This window comes from Oreochromis aureus, linkage group 10 (assembly GCF_013358895.1).
Source record: "Oreochromis aureus strain Israel breed Guangdong linkage group 10, ZZ_aureus, whole genome shotgun sequence".
Lineage (NCBI taxonomy): Eukaryota > Metazoa > Chordata > Actinopteri > Cichliformes > Cichlidae > Oreochromis > Oreochromis aureus.
Genome location: NC_052951.1, coordinates 7,815,083 through 7,833,249, shown reverse-complemented (window position 1 = coordinate 7,833,249; position 18,167 = coordinate 7,815,083). Strand labels below are relative to the sequence as shown.

Here is an 18,167-nt window from a genome sequence, read left to right as displayed (position 1 = left end):
ACCCCTCTCGCATTCTTCACCCCGCATTTCAATGGCTCCCCTCTGGGCGGCGCCTCCCCTGCACTTCCTGCAGGACTGAGAGGAGAGCCACCTTTGTCCCCAAAGCCCCTCTGCTTTTTAACTCCAGCCGATAAGACCATTTCCCACACCCATAAACATAAACTACTCTACACTCTTTTTTATACTGTCGACACTTTATTCACTTTTAGTCACTTACAGTTATTTATTCACTTATTCAGTCACTTTAATTTTAAAACTATGTATATACTGTATATTTTAAGTATTTTTTATCTCATTCTTATTGCCTGTTTATGTCCGGTCCTTATTTTTAACGTCATGCTGCTCTGTTGTATCTTAATTGCCCCTTGGGGATAAATAAAGTCTCTCTGATTCTGATTCTGATTATGTGCATGGATTTTTATTCAGGCGGACTACAGGGACGCCTCTGTGTTGCTAGGGTCTTATAAAGTGACGTAATATCTAGGCGACTAGAAAATTATCATAATATTAGTCGGTGTGATTGTTTAGTGTTTGTTCGATTATTTCGTCCGAAGATAATGGCACTAGAAACAGTCCCCAAAGACCTGCGCCACCTGAGAGCCTGTCTGCTTTGTTCGTTAGTGAAGGTAAATCTTTATCTGAGAGAAAAACACTGTGAGGCTAGCTCCTGTGCTAACGTGGAGCTCTGCGCAGTGTTTTCCTCCTGTTTGGCCTAACGGGAATTAAAACTTCGAAATGACGCTTGGTTGCTTTTAGTCAAGGAATTATACCGAAGTATTCACTGGGGCTTTTTGTTTACAAAAAGACACCTGTGCTAGTTGATTTGGCTTCTAGTCTCACGATAACGAATTGGGGCCGTACTAGAAAAATGTACAGAATGGGTAGAAGGTGATATTATTGTGACAAAACGCAGAATAACGTTATTGGGATTTTTTTCTTAAGGTGCTTATTGTCCACTGAAGCGAAACTAAATATTATGAGATTAACTTTAAAGTTAAAAATCGACGACAAATGAAACTAGAAACATTTATTGTTCCTCAATGCTTCCTCAGTGATTTATTTTGTAAGGTCGGGCGTGCAGGCAATCTGACTTTACTTTTTGATAAATTAAAGGTTTTTATTTTGGAGAGATTTCATTTACAGTATAGCATGTTTACAGTAGTTAAATGCGGGCTTCTTCTTCTTCTTTTTTTTTGGGGGGGGGGCAAATACCAGAAATGACTTTTCTGCGCAACACCAACACACAATCCCATCTCACTTTATTATTACAAACCCATCTCACTTTATCATTATTATTATTATTATTATTAGTATTATTATTATCAGTAGTAGTAGTAGTAGTAGTAGTATTAATACTATTATTATTTAACCATGCACAGCCGTTATCAGTGGATGTGCCAAGGTTTGTTGGCATCATTATCTATGGTGGGTTCCAATAAATGTATGACCCTCATTAGAAATAATAGTTTTGCTACACTGAAGTGTAGCATTTGTAAAGCAGTTAATATTTCTCAAGTAATATCTCACTTCTCATTTTTGATCCTTTCTTCTGGCTCTTTTTATTGGACTCATGCAATCTGATACCTCACTTTTCTCTTGCTCGCTTCCAATTTAGACCATTGACCAGTTTGAATATGATGGCTGTGACAACTGTGAGTCATACCTCCAGATGAAGGGGAATCGAGAGATGGTGTATGAATGCACAAGTTCCTCGTTTGATGGGTAAGTGTTGACTAAGCAGTAACTATGTGTTTCTTTGTCTGTTCTTCCCTATGGTTTACTGACACTGATTAAATGTTTATAGTGTGATCGCCATGATGAGTCCTGAAGATAGCTGGGTGGCTAAATGGCAGAGAATAGGTAAGGATCTGCTGAAGCATACAGTCATGGTTTAAAAAAAAAAAAGAAGAAGAAGAAAGTACATTCAGTTCTCAGGTTTTATGTTTCAGGACGTAATAAAAAAAATGTTACATTGTCATTATTTATTTAAGACAAAATGGAGACACTGTTTCTGGAAAAACGAAGTACATCTTACACTGGTTTTATAATAATTGAGAGGGAAAATGGCACTTGATCATCAGCCAGTCTGAGCACCTCTATAAAAGCAGATGATTTAGCAGGTGTGTGTTAACATAGTGCCAGGGTGAAAAACAATCAGCGGTGATCTCATAAAAGCAACTGTTAGTGCCCATCAATTTGGGAAGGATTATAAACCAAACTATTGGAATGCCATCATTCTACAGTGAGATCGATTACTCACAAGTGAAAAACATTCAAGATAGATATAAATTTTCCCAGTGGTGGACATCAAAGCAAAGTCACCACAAGGTCAGACCATACACTGCTCAGAAAAACTGAACAACTAAGACTTGTTTGGAAGGGTTGTCAGGAGAAAGCCTCTTTTCTCTGAAGAAGAACATGGCAGCATGGCTTTGGTTTGCAAAGTTGCATCTGAACAATCCACAAGACATCTGGAACAATCTTATCAAAAGAGGCCAAAGTGTAGATGTTAAGCCAGTTGGTTGGAGAGAACCAACTGTCAAGCACGGTGGTGGAGGGATGATGGTTTGGGCTTGTTTTGTAGTCTCAGGACGTGAGCACCTTGTAGTCATTGAGTCGACTATGAACTCCTCGGTATACCAAAGTATTCAAATGTGAGGAGATGTCCCCAAAGCTAAATGTAGACTGAAATTGGGTCATGTAACAGGGCTATGGCCCCAAACACAGCAGCAAATCTACAACATAATGGCTGAAAATGAAAAGAATCAAGGTGCTGCAATGGCCCAGTCAAAGTCCATGCCTCAATCTAACTAAAATGCTGTGGCGGGACCTTAAGAGACTTTGTGTAAAAGATCTTGATGCATGCTCAATCATCCAGGTAAGTAAATCTCCAAAAGTTGATTCTGTTCATCTGGACGTAGCGTTTTGTGGGTGAACGTTTCGTCACTCATCCAAGTGACTTCTTCAGTCTCAGCTGACTGCAGGTTTTTTTTGTTTTTTTTGTTTAAATAAAACCTTGTAAAACCTGCTAGTATTAATGATAGCCACATAGTTCAGATTATGATCCATTTGTGTAATTTTTTTTTTTTTTCCTGCTCTGTCTTTCAGGCAACTTCAAGCCAGGTGTATATGCAGTTTCAGTGACTGGCAGACTACCTCCAGGTACATTCAAACACATCAGGGCACACACATTGGTTGGAATTGTTTTCTCACTTCATGTGTTTCGGTTGCTCATTATTCTCTTCTCTGAAGGCGTAGTGAGAGAGCTGAAAAGCAGAGGGGTGATCTACAAATCCAGAGACACGGCAGTAAAGACGTAAATCCTGCTGATTGTCCCCAGAGCTGGACCATACTGCTTCAACATGTCTGTGATGTCTTGTGGAAATGTTAAGTTTTTGGACGGTTTTTAAATTTGAAAAAAATCAAAGAGTGTGCTGACACATAAGAAAAGGTAGATATGTCTTATTTGTTTGAATAGTTGACGTGAAATAAAAACCTGTTTTATAAAAAAGTGAGTGAGTGTCTTAAAATAAATGAATACATTGGATTTATATGCAGCTGTAATCTGTGAATTAACTAAGCTTTCAGTGTCCCCTAGCGAGTGAACATGATCAGTTAATTTTTAATGGGACTAATCTGTCTACTGTGCAGAGGGGCACACAGTGTGTGGTTTCTGACTGATGACCTTGAACTGCGGTCCAAAATGATGATGGTGGTGAGGTCTCTAAGTCAACCTGCTTTTTGGAACAGATTGCTGATATATGTTGACCAGAGAATACAAATAAACGCATCCACATTCATGACTAACCTGGATATTTATTTGTTTTTAAAGGCACCTAAATTAGGTGAACCTTAGATTTGAGGTTTTTGACAATTTTTGACTTTTCAATTTATTTTTTTAAGGTTTTCTTCCTATTTTGAATAATAAACTGGACTGGAGCCACAACACTGATGCTCTTTACAGGAAGGGTCAGAGCAGACTCTACCTGCTGAGGCGGCTGAGGTCATTTGGAGTACAGGGAGCGCTTTTAAAGACCTTCTATGACTCTGTGGTGGCATCTGTCATTTTTTACAGTGTGGTATGTTGGAGCAGCAGTTTATCGGCAGCTGAGAGGAAGAGGTTGGATAAACTCATCAGGAAGGCCAGCTCTGTTCTGGGATGCACCCTGGACCCAGTGCAGGTGGTGGGAGACAGAAGGACTCTGGCCAAAATAATATCTCTGATGGACAGAGTCTCCCACCCCATGCATGTAAATGTTGCTGAACTGCAGAGCTCCTTCAGTGACAGACTGCTGCATCCTAGATGCATGAAGGAGCATTTCTGCAGGTCCTTCCTCCCTGCAGCTGTCAGACTGTACAATCAGAACAGCTCCCAACAATCATAGATGTTTACATCTGCGCTGTAACTGCAATAAGTTAATCAACCGATTTGCACTACAACCTGGTTTGCCTCTTATCTGTAGTTATTTTTATTTAATTTAATAACTGTACAGTACTCTCTGTATATAATAACCATTGTCCTTAATGTAAATATGTAAGAAAAATTGTGTATGTTTCTGTTCTGTGTCCTGTGTACTGTTTGTTTGTATATGTGTCTTTTTGGCTGCTGTTACAACCAAATTTCCCCTTGTGGGACAATTAAAGGATTATTCTATTCTATTCTTCTATTCTATTTAATCTTTGTTTTCAACATATAATGTCAGTCTTTCCACTCCTATAAGCGATTATGTTTGTTTATTTTAAAGTTCTTTAGCAAATAACGAAACTGCAGTGTGGATGCTGATAGCTGAATGTTTTGAGCTGAAATGAAACAACTGCTGAATGTTAAGTTACAAATGTTGAAGGAAATGAAAAACGCAGAATGTTTCACTTGAAAACAAAAGTGCAGAACTGTTGAAAGCTGATTTTCAGACAGAGGAAGAAGTTGAAAAGTAGCTGAACAAGTTTAAAATGTACAGTAGAAAAAGTTGAGTAATGACAAAAGAAAATTCAGTCACAAAACATCTGAAGAAATATTTGAAACCTCATATTATTTAAATCACTGAATGACTGAAATGTGGGAAAATCCACAGTTAAATGCTGTAAATTTTAATCATCCAGTCCGAAAAGATGATTCTAAAAGTCATCAACTGATTCCACTGCCCAGATCTGAACCACCTGTGTGCAGAAGACAAATCCACCAATGAACAATAAGCTTGAATTTAACAGGCTAATCAGAATGCTGTAGTTAGTTGGCCTGCACTAACTACTGGCATATTGTTATTCTGTGCAAAACCCTGTCAAATCTGCCTTGGTGCACCTGTTGAAAAACTGCTTCTAAATCCAAGACCCTAACTCTTGTCAAAATCAATTTGGAACTGCGAAGATCCCAAGGAATTGTTCTACACAACACTGTGTTCTTTATGTTTCTGCTGTCAAAAATTTGGTCACAGGAGCGATTCAAAAAGTGGGGTGATTCCTGCTGTTATAACAGACTCCTGACTGAAAATACAATGTATGTCAGAAGGTTATCCATCTACTTGGATCCACCCAGTTTAAAAAGTTTACATCTCTGAGCTTTGGAAGACACACTGTGGGAAAGAACAATGATGGCTACGTTTTGAGGGTAAAATGATGGCTGTAGAGCAAACAATGTGCACACAGCAGCAGTTGAAACAGAAGTTTTTAAGATGAATCTTGGCAAAGTGACAGACAGAGCTCATTAGGCAGGCAGGTGCTAGCCTGGTTGCTATAGCGACTCCAGCCAGTGGCGCCACACACACACAGACATCCACAGACTCAGACAGTCTGCTGCCGCTTTAAATAAACAGAAAAGTGAACCCAAAACAAATGCTTCCCCCCAAAAAACTACAAGTTGTATTGACAAAATTCTTTCACCGTGAGCCCCAGCAATGTATGATATAGGGATGTGGTGACAGTGTAAAGACAGCTTGTACTTCTGATTTTCAGACGAATTTTGGGAGCCATTTTAACATTGTTCTCTATGGAAGAGCTGCAGGGAGGAGACTGTGCATTGGTGACATTTATGAAAGAACCATAATACCTATTACAACAATAATAACATTTGACGAAAGAGGGCAACGATGGCTACGTTTTGAGGGTAAAATGATCACTGTAGACCGAACGCTGTGGACACAGCAGGAGTTTAAGGGAGAAGACTTTAAGATAAATTTCTCCCTTCTCTCTAGCAGTTGAGCTGTCTCATTCTAACCTCCAACATTCCGTCCCATACACACCCATTATAAACTCTGAAACGGGTGAAAAAAAAGCATGAAACTTAAACTGGAGCTGAAGAAAAAGTATAACAGATAATAAAAAGATAAATACAAGCTAAATAGTTCAATGTCTTGGCTTCGTTTTAAAGTTTGAATGGTGGCTCTACGTCAACGTATGTAGAAGTAGTTAGAGTTGAAAGGGGAGTATGTTGAATGAGAATTTGAAGATTCTCCCATTGAAATACATGGTATATTTTTGTTGAATAAAGTTGAAAAAATATTTAAAAAATATAAAAGTTAAAAATGAGGAAAATACAGGCAGTCATGTCCAAAAGAAGAGGAATCTAACGGTGGTTGAATGGTTTTTCCAAGTTGAACGGTGTTGAAGTAGATAGATGCCGAAAAATGTACGGCATATGAAAAGTAGAAGAACAATACTTGCTTGTGTGCTTAATCAGCATCCACACTAATAAAGCCGAATACCATCACCAAGCATTATTTCATTATTTCCGTTAAAAAAATATGTTGTGACAGGTTTAGTATCATGCATCTAATAACATGCGTTACTTTTAATAGTCAGCAGGGGGCGACTACACTGGTTGCAAAAAGATCCTTGGCTCCTTTTCTCAACAATCTCAGCAAACACAGATGGCTTTATGGTTTTAATCTCCAGTTTCACATCATATTGAATAAAACTTTCTTTTACAAATGATGATAATTCTTAGAGTCAGAAAGGAGAATTATTCAGGGGTCATTAGCCAATAAGTTTTATAATCGATTTCTCTCTCTGTTTCTTCCGTCACCATTTGTCACATATGGTCGCAAAACACTAAGATGACAAAGGCGGTTCACTCTGATTGTTGTTCATTCTGAGCAACAGTTTCACAGAGTTCATCATGTTTTTTTAGTTGGCTAGACCCTTTAAAAAATCCTCCCTGTACTTCTTCAGCTGCGCCACTAGATGGTGCTTTTCACTCAATGCCTGAATTCCCTGCAGCCGCCGACACTGCCGACAGGTGGAGAACTCTCAGCCAAAGTGTGAACGTGTAAATTTAGCTAACCTTTCACCTGAAGCGCTGCATGCGATAGTCTCCAGTTACATTTAAGCATTTTCAGATCCAGTATCTGCTGTGGTTACCGTTTCACGTACAGCACAATAGTGTGAATCGAAAAACATCTCAGCTTTATTGTCATCCTGTGCTGTTCCATATATCAGGTGTAGTTCAGGTGGAGTACTACACTACTGGATTATATTATCACTTAAGAAAACACCTCCACTTAACACCATGTGTGTCCTCTGACTTAACTGCAGCCTGGAGGACATTAAGTCCTTGCACATGAGCTCGGTCCGCTTCTCCTGTTGTCTTCATTTGTGATGCTGTGAGTCTTCACTGCACAGACACCTGCTCCTGACATTTTGTTGCAAAGGCACAGTTAGTGAAGCCAGTCTGTCAAAACTCACTGCCATATTGAAGACCAACAAGCGGACCCATAGCGCTGGCAGGAAACTTAAAACTTGGTAAAATAACAGTAGGTGAAAACTGCATTAAAAAGATGCGAGATATGATATGAAAGCTGTGCCGGTTTCACGTTTCACATAGCATTTCTCATTTTACTTTTGCGGGTAACCTGAAGAGACGTGTGATGACGTGAATCAAATGCCATGACCTACTGTGAACGAAGAACAACTTCTTTTCATTGTTCTTATCTCCATAAACTGGAGAAAAAAGGTTAATCCACCAGAGGATGACTTTTTCTCCATCTATTCATAATGATGACATAATCTCTCTAGAAGAAAATATGCAGATCAGTGCTGAAGATCACTGCCGGTTGAAATCCTGTATTTCACAATTGCTGAACCACACTGAGACACATCCTTTTCTCCAAACTCCAAACACAAAATCAGTTTAAAAAAAAAAATGAAAACACAGTGTTCTGGACATATGACTTCTTCTTTCCGACCTCCTGTGGCTGTCTTGCAGTGCTAGAAAAATTACAAAATTATGAAGTAAAGACCAAAAACGGACCCCGTGATGTAGAGAAAGATCAGTATGTAGCAAAGATTCAAAAATATGGCAGCAGGAGAGAATTGGCTGACATTTTTGTCCTACTACCCCCGATAACTCAAGAAACATATAATATATACCTGTATATATTGGATACACAATATATGTATTGTGTCGTGTGTTATTGGTGGACTTATACAATATATGTATTGTGTATCCAATAATAGAATTTACTTATGAAAAAATAGCATTCAGAATGATTATTAGATGTATGAATCGACTAAACGTGTGAGAATACTGTAACAGGAGACTCATACTCTCCATTTCTTTTACCTCTTTTTATAATTGTTACCATTCTAGAAACAAAGGTCTCCGATTCCATCTTGCTCTTCCTTGTCTTCCTCCTTTGCCTCTGAAATTTCTTCAGTCCATTGCTGCTGGTGCTGGTGCACTCACAAAGGGTTAAATCATTGATTTAATTACATGGTTGCCAACAAATGGGAGCAAGTTTAAGTTGCTGTGTTTGACTAAAGGCATTGGTGTTGTAGTTCTATTTAACTGCTGCCTTCCATGGTCACCTCTGTGGATCAATGCATCATTGTGTAAAATGTGTTTCAGTGCTGACAGTTTTGCAGAAAGGTTTAGTAAAATCTGCAAAAACATGTGCTATCTGAATTCCTCTTTTTCAATTCATCATGTTTTGTAGAATGATCCTGAGCTTGGATGACATGGTGGTGAGAACGGTCCCCTCACAGGAAGAAGGTGTTAGGTTTAAGCTACAGCCATAGGGGTGGCTGTAGCTCAGGAGGTAGAGCAGGTCACCTACTGATTGGAAGGTCGGTGGTTCGATCCCTGGCTTCTCCAGTCTGCATGTCAAGTATCCTTGGGCAAGATACTAACCCCAACTTGCTCTCCGATGCATCCATCGGAGTATGAATGTGTATGAATGTCGTTAGAAAGCACTAAGTGTAGATGAAGTGCTTGTGAGAATGGGTGTGATTGGGTGAATGAGGCATGTTGTGTAGAGCGCTTTGAGTACTCCGTGAGAGTAGAAAAGCGCTATATAAGAATCAGTCCATTTACCATTTAGGTTTAACTCCACCGTCAAGCTGGGGCATTTTAGTGTGGAGTTTGCATGCTCTTCCCATATGTAAGTAAGAGATTTAGAGCAAGGATCCGTTTTGATATGTGTAGTTTAGCGCTAATACATCTTGGGGTCTGAGGTTAACAGTTCAGAAATAGGATGGATGTGGTCATCCTTCTTTAGTGTGTGTGTGTGTGTGTGTGTGTGTGTGTGTGTGTGTGTGTGTGTGTGTGTGTGTGTGTGTGTGTGTGTGTGTGTGTGTGTGTTCTCTGACTTCCTCGCACCATCCACAGACATGCAGGAGAAGTTAATCAGTGTTTCTCGATTGGCTGTGTGTGTAAATGGTTGCCTGTCTCTCTGTGTTAGCCCTGTGACTGGTGATCTGGTGTTTCACCACATTTCACCCGGTGACAGCTGGGATAGGCCTCAGCCTTACCATAAGAAGGTAAAATGGATGGATGATGTGCTCTGTATACTAAGGGGAGTATAACATCGTAGTCAAGTACTTACCTAACATAGACACACAGTAAATTCTAGCTAATTCGAGCTAATTCTAGCAATGGTTAAGTCTGTATTCAATTTGCATTCATGCGTTTATTTCCCCCGGCTGCCACATTCGCGTCAGAGGTCAGGGTCAGCAACCAACCCTGTAGCACCTGTGCAGTTTCGTTCATGGCAGGCGACCAGCTGACTCTCTGCTTTGTGTAACATCTGGTATTTTACAGTAAAGGAGACAAAGGAGACACAAATTATTATGTAAGTTTAAATATTGCACAACTTCATGTATTTTACAGAATAAATAAATATTGCAATGTAAGTAAATTTAATAAGTGTCTAAATTCTGGGTATTTTAAAGGAAAGGAGACACAAATTATACTGTAAGTAATTTTAAGTACTACATCATTTTGAATACTGTGTAATTCCTTGGTTATCTTGTGGAAAAGCAAACAATATTTCCCCATCTTACATTGTATTTACAGTTTAGTTTTCAGGGCACAGGCCATATTGTGGAGTTGCCTAACTTCCAGTTATTTTAAAGGAAATGAGACAATCCTTTCCTGTACACTCCCTTTGAAATTCGTGTTTGACCAGTGATTGTGACAGGGAAAAAAATAGACTTGGCTTCATCATTACGGTCACGTGGATCTGCGAATTTTGATGGTCCTTAGTTTTTCTTGTAAGTGGTTAAGAGAGGACAGTCCTAATCTATCTATCTATCTATCGATCTATCGATCTATCGATCGATAGATAGATATGCAAATGTGTAAAAAGATTATTTCACTAATTATTCCCTGTAAAACCTGGCTTGTTACCTCCTTATTCTAGTATGCTTTAAGTATTTGTAGATAAATATTATTTTAAACAAAATACACAGAAATTGAATGTAATTACAGAGGGATTACACTCTTTGTCAAGATTATAAAGTGCTGCAATAAAACTTCAAAGACACAAATGAGAAAATACTCATTTTGTAAGTCTCATCTCATCTTCAAACACAATTACAGCCACTTTGCTCACATTCCTCCCTCTTCACCTACAAAACCATACAAATTAAATAATTAAATATCACTGTTATTCAAATGCACAGCAGGTTAGACTTCCCTTTCCATCACAAGTAGAACAGAGACTTTTTGAAGACACTCTTTACCTCCAGTGGTTGGAGGCAGTTGATAACCAAATAAGAAATAAACCACAAGTGTCAGTTTGCACTGTTCCATGTGGGCCCTGAGATCAGTCAGTGCATGTGCACCATCATTTAGTTGTTCACCTTCCCCCCCACACACACACACACAATACACACACCACCACCATTTGCAGTGAGACACATAGAATACTAAAATGCAGTGTTTTTTTTTCCCATGTGGCCTAAACCTGTCTTCATCAAACTACACGTGGGTGAAGTCATTTCACGAGAGCTGCAAACTAAAAACAAAACTGAGAACTCGGCTTCCACGACCGCAGGCGCTGTCAGGAAGGCTTTCGACTCCGCCCATGTACTGGCTTTTACTCAGATTAAGTGCTGCAGCAGCATCTGAGAGAAGCAAAGTGAAAATAAATTTTAAACAATACACTCCAAATTGAATGTAATTACAGAGGATTACAATCCTTCATTTTCTCTCTCTCACACACACACACAGACACACACACACACACAGACACAGAGCAACACCCATGAGGCTTCGCTGGTGCTTTTGCCCTTATTTGGATGTATCAGTGCTTTGAGGTTAGGGGAAAGTAATAGATCATGAACCGAGGTGTTAACTTCAGGTTTGCACTAACCTTTGTTGAGAAAGAAAAAAGCAAGTGGAAAGTTCTTCAGCTAAGTTTCGAAAAGTGCTCTGTCTGACTGGGATAAAGGGGAATTAGGGAAGTGAGGGGATGTATTTTGCATGGGGGATGGACATTAGCAGCAAAAGGTCACACTTGCTCTGTGTGTGTGTGTGTGTGTGTGTGTGTGTGTGTGTGTGTGTGTGTGTGTGTGTGTGTGTGTGTGTGTGTGTGTGTGTGTTTGCCCTTATTTGTGTGTGCTGAGGTTAGGGGAAAGTAATAGATCATGAACCGAGGTGTTAACTTCAGGTTTGTAAATGTGTTTCACAAGGCTTACAAAGCTTCCTCTCTTTGGCAGCTACAGAACTGAGAACAGTTCATCATACTGAAGGATTTCAATTCCTTTTACAAATGCTGGCAGCTTCAATGGACAAAGCTATTGTATGTTAACGCTGGTCGAATACAAGAACAGCAGCATATTCACAAGTAAGCAAGTGGTGAAAATCAAAAGGTATCAAAGCATGTATGAAAGTACTCATTCTGTAGTAAAATCCTCACTCGGGCTGTATGTTTCAGATTAACAAAAGTGTGTAAGGTGGACTTTTCTGTGTAGCAACTGAAAGTGAAGACACTGTCACCTGCTAACTAACGCCTATGTCTGAGTAGTTCAGATAGCTCACGTTTAAAATCTTTGATTTCAGGAGTAGAATTTAGTTAGAGTTTGGTGTTGGGCCCTGCATTCACAAGATTTTACAACTCAAGAAGACTGCCAAATCAGAAGATGTATTTAGCATATCAAGTGAGGGCAGCTTGGAAGAAGCAATGCTGCTCATTTAGTGCCTGAACTACCTTGCAGGCTTTGTTCCATTTCCATTTGCTTCATCTTAAAGCAAAGACTTGCCAGTGCAGGGCTGGCAGAAAACAAATAAAAAACTGTTGGATGATTTCAAAGTTACTTATCAGTAAGATCTGACTTCTAGCTTGCATAATGTAACTGAAGGTGTGCCTCAGGGGTCCGTTCTAAGACCGCTGCTGTTTATTTTATATATGAAAATGGCTTTAGACATAATAAAAAACCCTCTAATTTTTTTTGCTGATGATATGATGATGTACTACTTTACTCCCAACATCTTCTCTGTCTGCTAAATCTGCTTGTGTGATTTAGAACTGGTTTATATGCTGACAAAACTAAACTGATGATGTTCTCAAATGCAAACTCAAAAAACACTGAACCTTTCATATATTACTACAGTTCACAGCTCTGAAAGTACACAGGAATTAGATGACAGTTTACATCTGGTAAAAACCTTACAGTGAAACTGGGTTTTTACTTTAGAATTGAGACTTCTCTGTCCTCTGAGGCAAAACCAGAGACTTGATGCTTCCACTTTTATCTCAGTAGTCTTCTTCACAATGCTTACATATTCTAGATACTGTTTATTTTGGAGCACTGAGATTTATTACAAACCTTAAAGCTATGTTCAATGCTGTACATTCACCTGTTTTGTCATTTTGTAGACTACACCATTTGAAAGTTCTTATTTATGATGCTATTTGTGCATTGTTCCATGACTTACATTCAACAAGAGAGAGAGAGAGAAGAGAGAGAGAGAGAGAGGAGAAGTTATTTTCTTTGGCATCAGACTCCTTCCTTTTGTCTTTCCCAAATGTTCACACTGGACTCGAAAAATAAATAAAATATAATGAAATTCAAATGTGCACCTCTGTAAAAGCAGAGGATTTGGCAGTTTGCTGGTCTGGAGCATTCAGCTGTGTGTTAAGAAAGTGCCAAGGTTGAAAAGATATTAGCAATGATCTTAAAGAATACCTGTTTCTGCCCATCAGTTTGGGAAGACTCATAAGACCTTTGTAAACAATTTGAAATCCATCATTCTGCAGTAGGAAAGATTGTTCACAAGTGGAAAACATTCAAGAAAAATACTCATCTTCCCGAGTACGGATATCCTTGAAATCTCACCCCAAGGTCAGACAATGCAATGTTTAGAGAAACTGCAAATAAACCAAGAGCTACATCTGACACCCTGGAGCCCTCAGCTAGCATGTTAAATGTTAAAATTCATGAAAGTACAATTAGAAATAAACTGAACAAGCACGGGTTGTTTGGAAGGGGTGGTAAAAGAAAGCCTCTTCTCTCTAAAGAAGAACATGGCAGCATGGGCATGGCTTAAGTTTGCAAAGTTGTATCTGAACAAACCACAAGACTTCCTGAATAAAGTCCTTTGTACGGACAAGACCAAAGTACAGTTGTCTGGCCATAATTCAAAGTGCGATGTTTGGAGAAAAGGGTTGTGTTTAGGGTTACGCTAAACACAACCTGTCAGCACGAACATCTCATAGCAGCTGTCAAGCATGGCAGCGGAGGGGTCGTGTTTTGTAGACATGAGACCCACGCATCTTGCTGTCATTGAGTTGACAATAATGTCCTCTGTATGTCAGAGTTCAAATATGAAGACAACTGTCCGACAACTCAAGTCAGTCATGCAACAGGACAATGATGCCAAGCGCAGCAGCAAATCTTCAACAGGAGAGCTGAAATAGAAAAGAATCAAGCTGTTGCTATGACACAGTTAAAGTCCAGTCCAATCCCAGTCCTAATAATAAGACCTGCTAAGGACTAAATAATGTGTTTAATGCGTTCTTGTTTATAAATGCTAGGATTAATAGAAGGTGAACTTTGTTTTTGTCTTCACTGTACTTCAGGCTGCAAAAGTTTTGCTTGAATCTTAATCTTTATGCCTGTTTTTTGCCCTGAGACAATGAGCTGCATTGATGTTTTAGGCTCCACTGTGGAACTTCATAAAGTAACTTTTGTATTATTTTGTGCTATTCACTTGTACACTTGAGATTGCATAGTCTAGAATACCCACAGCTGAAATACACATGAAGTATACCAATTGTCACCTAATGAATGTGAGGACAGATGTTTTTCTTTTCTAATTTAACAAAATGTTTCCTTTTTTGGTATTTTTATTCATCAGGTAGCAACATAGCTTTATTCATACAGTATGTTGATATAAGCTAGGAACTGTGAATTATTTCCAAAGCAAACTGGAATAAAACATCTTTGCATATAGGCATTATGTGTTATAGATTTCCTTTTTAGAATTTCTCCTGTAGTCTTTTGTATTAACAGTTTGATTTTTTAGCTAAATCAAGCTATTCCTATCCCAATATTGGTTTCAGTAAATTTTTATTGTAGTTTTCCTTTTCATTTACTTTGAGCAGTGTTACTCTTAGCTGAAGCTGATGAAATCAGACTTAACGTTAGGTTTGTGCTAAGAAAAATTGCATGTGGGTTAAGGTGCTAAACAAAGACAAAATAAATGGAGGTAGAAGAATGAACCTGAGTGAGGGTTAAATGACACCATGTGAAAGTTCAGAGGAGAAATCCATCTCTGTTGGGGCTACAGCCAGCCCCACAGTTTTTTTGTTGTTGTTAAGAGCCACAACTCAAAAAAGTTACAAACAGCTGGTTCAATATTTCAGGCCCAGGCCTGTGTGGAGCTTGCAGGTCAGCGAGGGATCAGGGTGGCTCTGTGGTGTCGACACCCAGGCTGTGGCCCAGGGGGAGCTTGGCGAGTGCAGGCAGGGAGGGGAAATGGCTGCCGGTCCAGATAAGGTCTATCGTAAGAGCCAGTGTGGGGGGGAAGGCCCCAGTGTTAGAATATTCCTCATACTGTTTGGGCCATTTCCTCAATGATGCATGCACGGGCGAGTGAGTGCTAGCAGCGTGCTAGCACGCGTCCTCTGTCCTTAACTCAGGAAGTTGTTGAGGGCAGGGGTGAGGAGACCAGTGTGTTAATGATTTGTAACATTAGTAGAAACATTAAGAATAGAAGAATCCAAGAAACATAATATGACAGTCTTCATAACAAGGAAGATGAGCTAAAGTTTGACGTTTTGAGGCCTTTCACTGTATAACAGATAGAACTGGTCCAGAGAATTCCACTTTTAGTTGTTGTGTAAAACCAACTAAGCATTCCTCTTAGTATTTTTTATTCATTTCAAGTAGTCATCCAGTAGCAAAAACAATTATCATCAATATGCCTTATACATAGAAATCACACACACTTTTTACTGTTGACTGTCATCAGTTTTTAGCTACCCTTTCCTGTACCCTGGTTCTACTGGAACTCCTTTCCTGTTAACAGGGAGTTTTTCGTTACCACTGTCGCCAAGCACTTGCTCATAGATGCCAATCTGATTGTTGAGCTTTCCTCTGAAATATTGGAAGGCCTTTACCCTAACATGAGATGCCCTGAGGTGGCTGTTGTAAATTGGCATTATATAAACTGAAATAAATAGTCGGGGAGCTGTAGCTCTTTTCAGCAGCAGATCAAAGTTCTTGGTTGCTCCTGAGAGTCTTCTTTCTGCTGTATCAGGTGCATCTGTTGTGGTTTTTATGTCATCTTATCTCTGATGTCTTTGTTGTGTCTGTAGTGGACAACACTCACATAGACTGGAGCGTTCAAACCCAGCGCCCTTAAAGGTGTCGATGTCAGAGAGTGACCTCTGCTCTTTCTGTCCCTCATGAGGATGTAACGTCTGGGAATTCATTTATATTCTGCCGTATTGTGTCAAATGTTTTTCTCCACGCACCCTTACTGTTTACACTTTTCAACAGGGAATTGTGTGCCAGCGCATCTGAAACCTTTATACATAACCTAAATCCAGTAGTGGAAAGTTACAGAGTATATTTACTTAAGTATGGTGCCTATGGTGCAATTTGAGGTTGTTTGCTTCTGCGTATGTTGTGGCTTTTATATATTCTTAGTCTACTTTCAGCTTTACATCTTAAATATAAGAAGCACAGATACTACTTGTTTTTCTGGCTTGCAAACTCTTATAGTTACAGTTTTAGGTGTAAGGACTAAAGGACTAGCACGCTTTCTGTCGAACTGTTCCACGCTCACCCCAAAAGATCAGACAAGCTAGAAAAAGTTCACCGAACCAGGACAGTGTTCCAAAAATGATGAAACGCATGTGACTGAGCTTTGTTTTTCTTCAATTCTTTCTCAAAAGTAATTTCACAAACCCTTTTTTTCAAAAAACAAAACAAACCCAATTTATGCCATGACCTTTTGAAGGCGCTCGAGCCCTTGGTTGGAAAACAGCGAGACGAATCTAACGCATTTCAAAGTTCAACAGTCTACAACACTAAAGTCATTCTTAAAAAGCATTCATTTATCCATTTCTATTCCTATTTTTTAGTATTTTATTAAAGCAGAATGGATGAGTGTTTAATTGTAATTATTTATTGATTTTTTTGTAAGAGGATCTAACACACCTTTCCTGTCTGCTTTGAGCAGTACAGTTCTAACCTTTTGTACCTTATATTTCTGTTTAACATCCCCCACACTACCAGCTCACAAGCAATGGGTGCGGCCCCTCTGCAGGCTTCTGGACGTTGACTAATCAGAGCAAAGCAAGCTTTTAGGCCAGGTGAGATCTTTAAGAGACAGAAGCTAAAATGACCCGATTCACACAGTGGGTGAGCTCAGGCGGCGCCAACATCAGATTAACAAGCGCTTTGTTGAACTTACGAGTTGTGTAAACCTGGCCCCAAAGGCCCCGAATGAAAACACAGAGCTCCACATGAGCATTTTAAGACCCCTTTAAGAAGAAAACCAAGATTCACACAAACACATCCAACATTAACATATAACCAAACATTTAGCCCTGTGCATATGCTAACAACAACACAGTGATCATAAGAGCAGATTTTAGAAACCTAGAAGAGAAGTGAAAATAATGTAGAGGCTAGGAAATATATACCCCAAATGTTTCTGTAAGTCTTGTGGCATGTCATTGTATACATCTTATTATTTATGGGCAGTACTCAAACATTTAATAATAGGTTAAACTTTATCTGCTCTTATACACAGCTTACATAGGGAGGCTTACAGGTCAGAGCACAGTTCAGTCCCTTCACATGAGTCTGGATCCCACGTGATGAAATAGTTAAGCATAAAATGATTCTAAGTTACCAAAGAAAGCTCAGAAAATAAAACAAAAAAGAAGTTTAATGAAAAAATGAAGCATTAAGGGGGTTAGGGTTAGGGTACAAGACGAACTCCCAAGACGAACTGCCAAGAGTTGGCAGGTCTTGGCAGGTCTTGTAATCGGAAAGTTGCCGGTTTGAGCCCTGGCTCGGACAGTCTTGGTGGTTGTGTCCTTGGGCAAGACACTAAGTAAAGCGCTATACAAATACAGGCCATTTACCATTAAAACGCTGAATTAATAAAATGTGTCACCCACTGCAAAAATGTAAGCAACAGAGTTCTATCAGAAAGATGTAGTTATTGATACAGGTATAAAATGTAAAAAAATAGGTGGAAACATTTCCTGAATGATTGTTAGATCACAGATGCGGTGATATGCAAGGTTTTAAAGCTGTGATGTTCATTTTGGGTAGTTTACTAATCTTATTCTTTAGAATTCTTTATGTTATGTATGTAAAATTTGTGAATTTTACATACATGCTGCCAAATACAAGGAGTGCAGTAGGAAGGTGAATGGCTTCCTTTTGGAAGGTAGTGTAGATTAAAGATTATAGTCCAGAAAGCTGAAGTT

General features: G+C 39.2%; 1 protein-coding gene across 1 annotated transcript; it reads left to right on the top strand.

Moving 5' to 3' along the window:
* Positions 1-456: 456 nt before the first annotated feature.
* On the top strand, positions 457-3,803 carry supt4h1 (SPT4 homolog, DSIF elongation factor subunit). Its single transcript, XM_031735400.2, has 5 exons — positions 457-626; positions 1,616-1,722; positions 1,805-1,860; positions 3,109-3,162; positions 3,253-3,803. Exons 1-5 carry the CDS (start codon positions 558-560, stop codon positions 3,318-3,320), a joined length of 354 nt encoding a protein of 117 aa, XP_031591260.1. The 5' UTR covers positions 457-557; the 3' UTR covers positions 3,321-3,803.
* Positions 3,804-18,167: the final 14,364 nt, after the last annotated feature.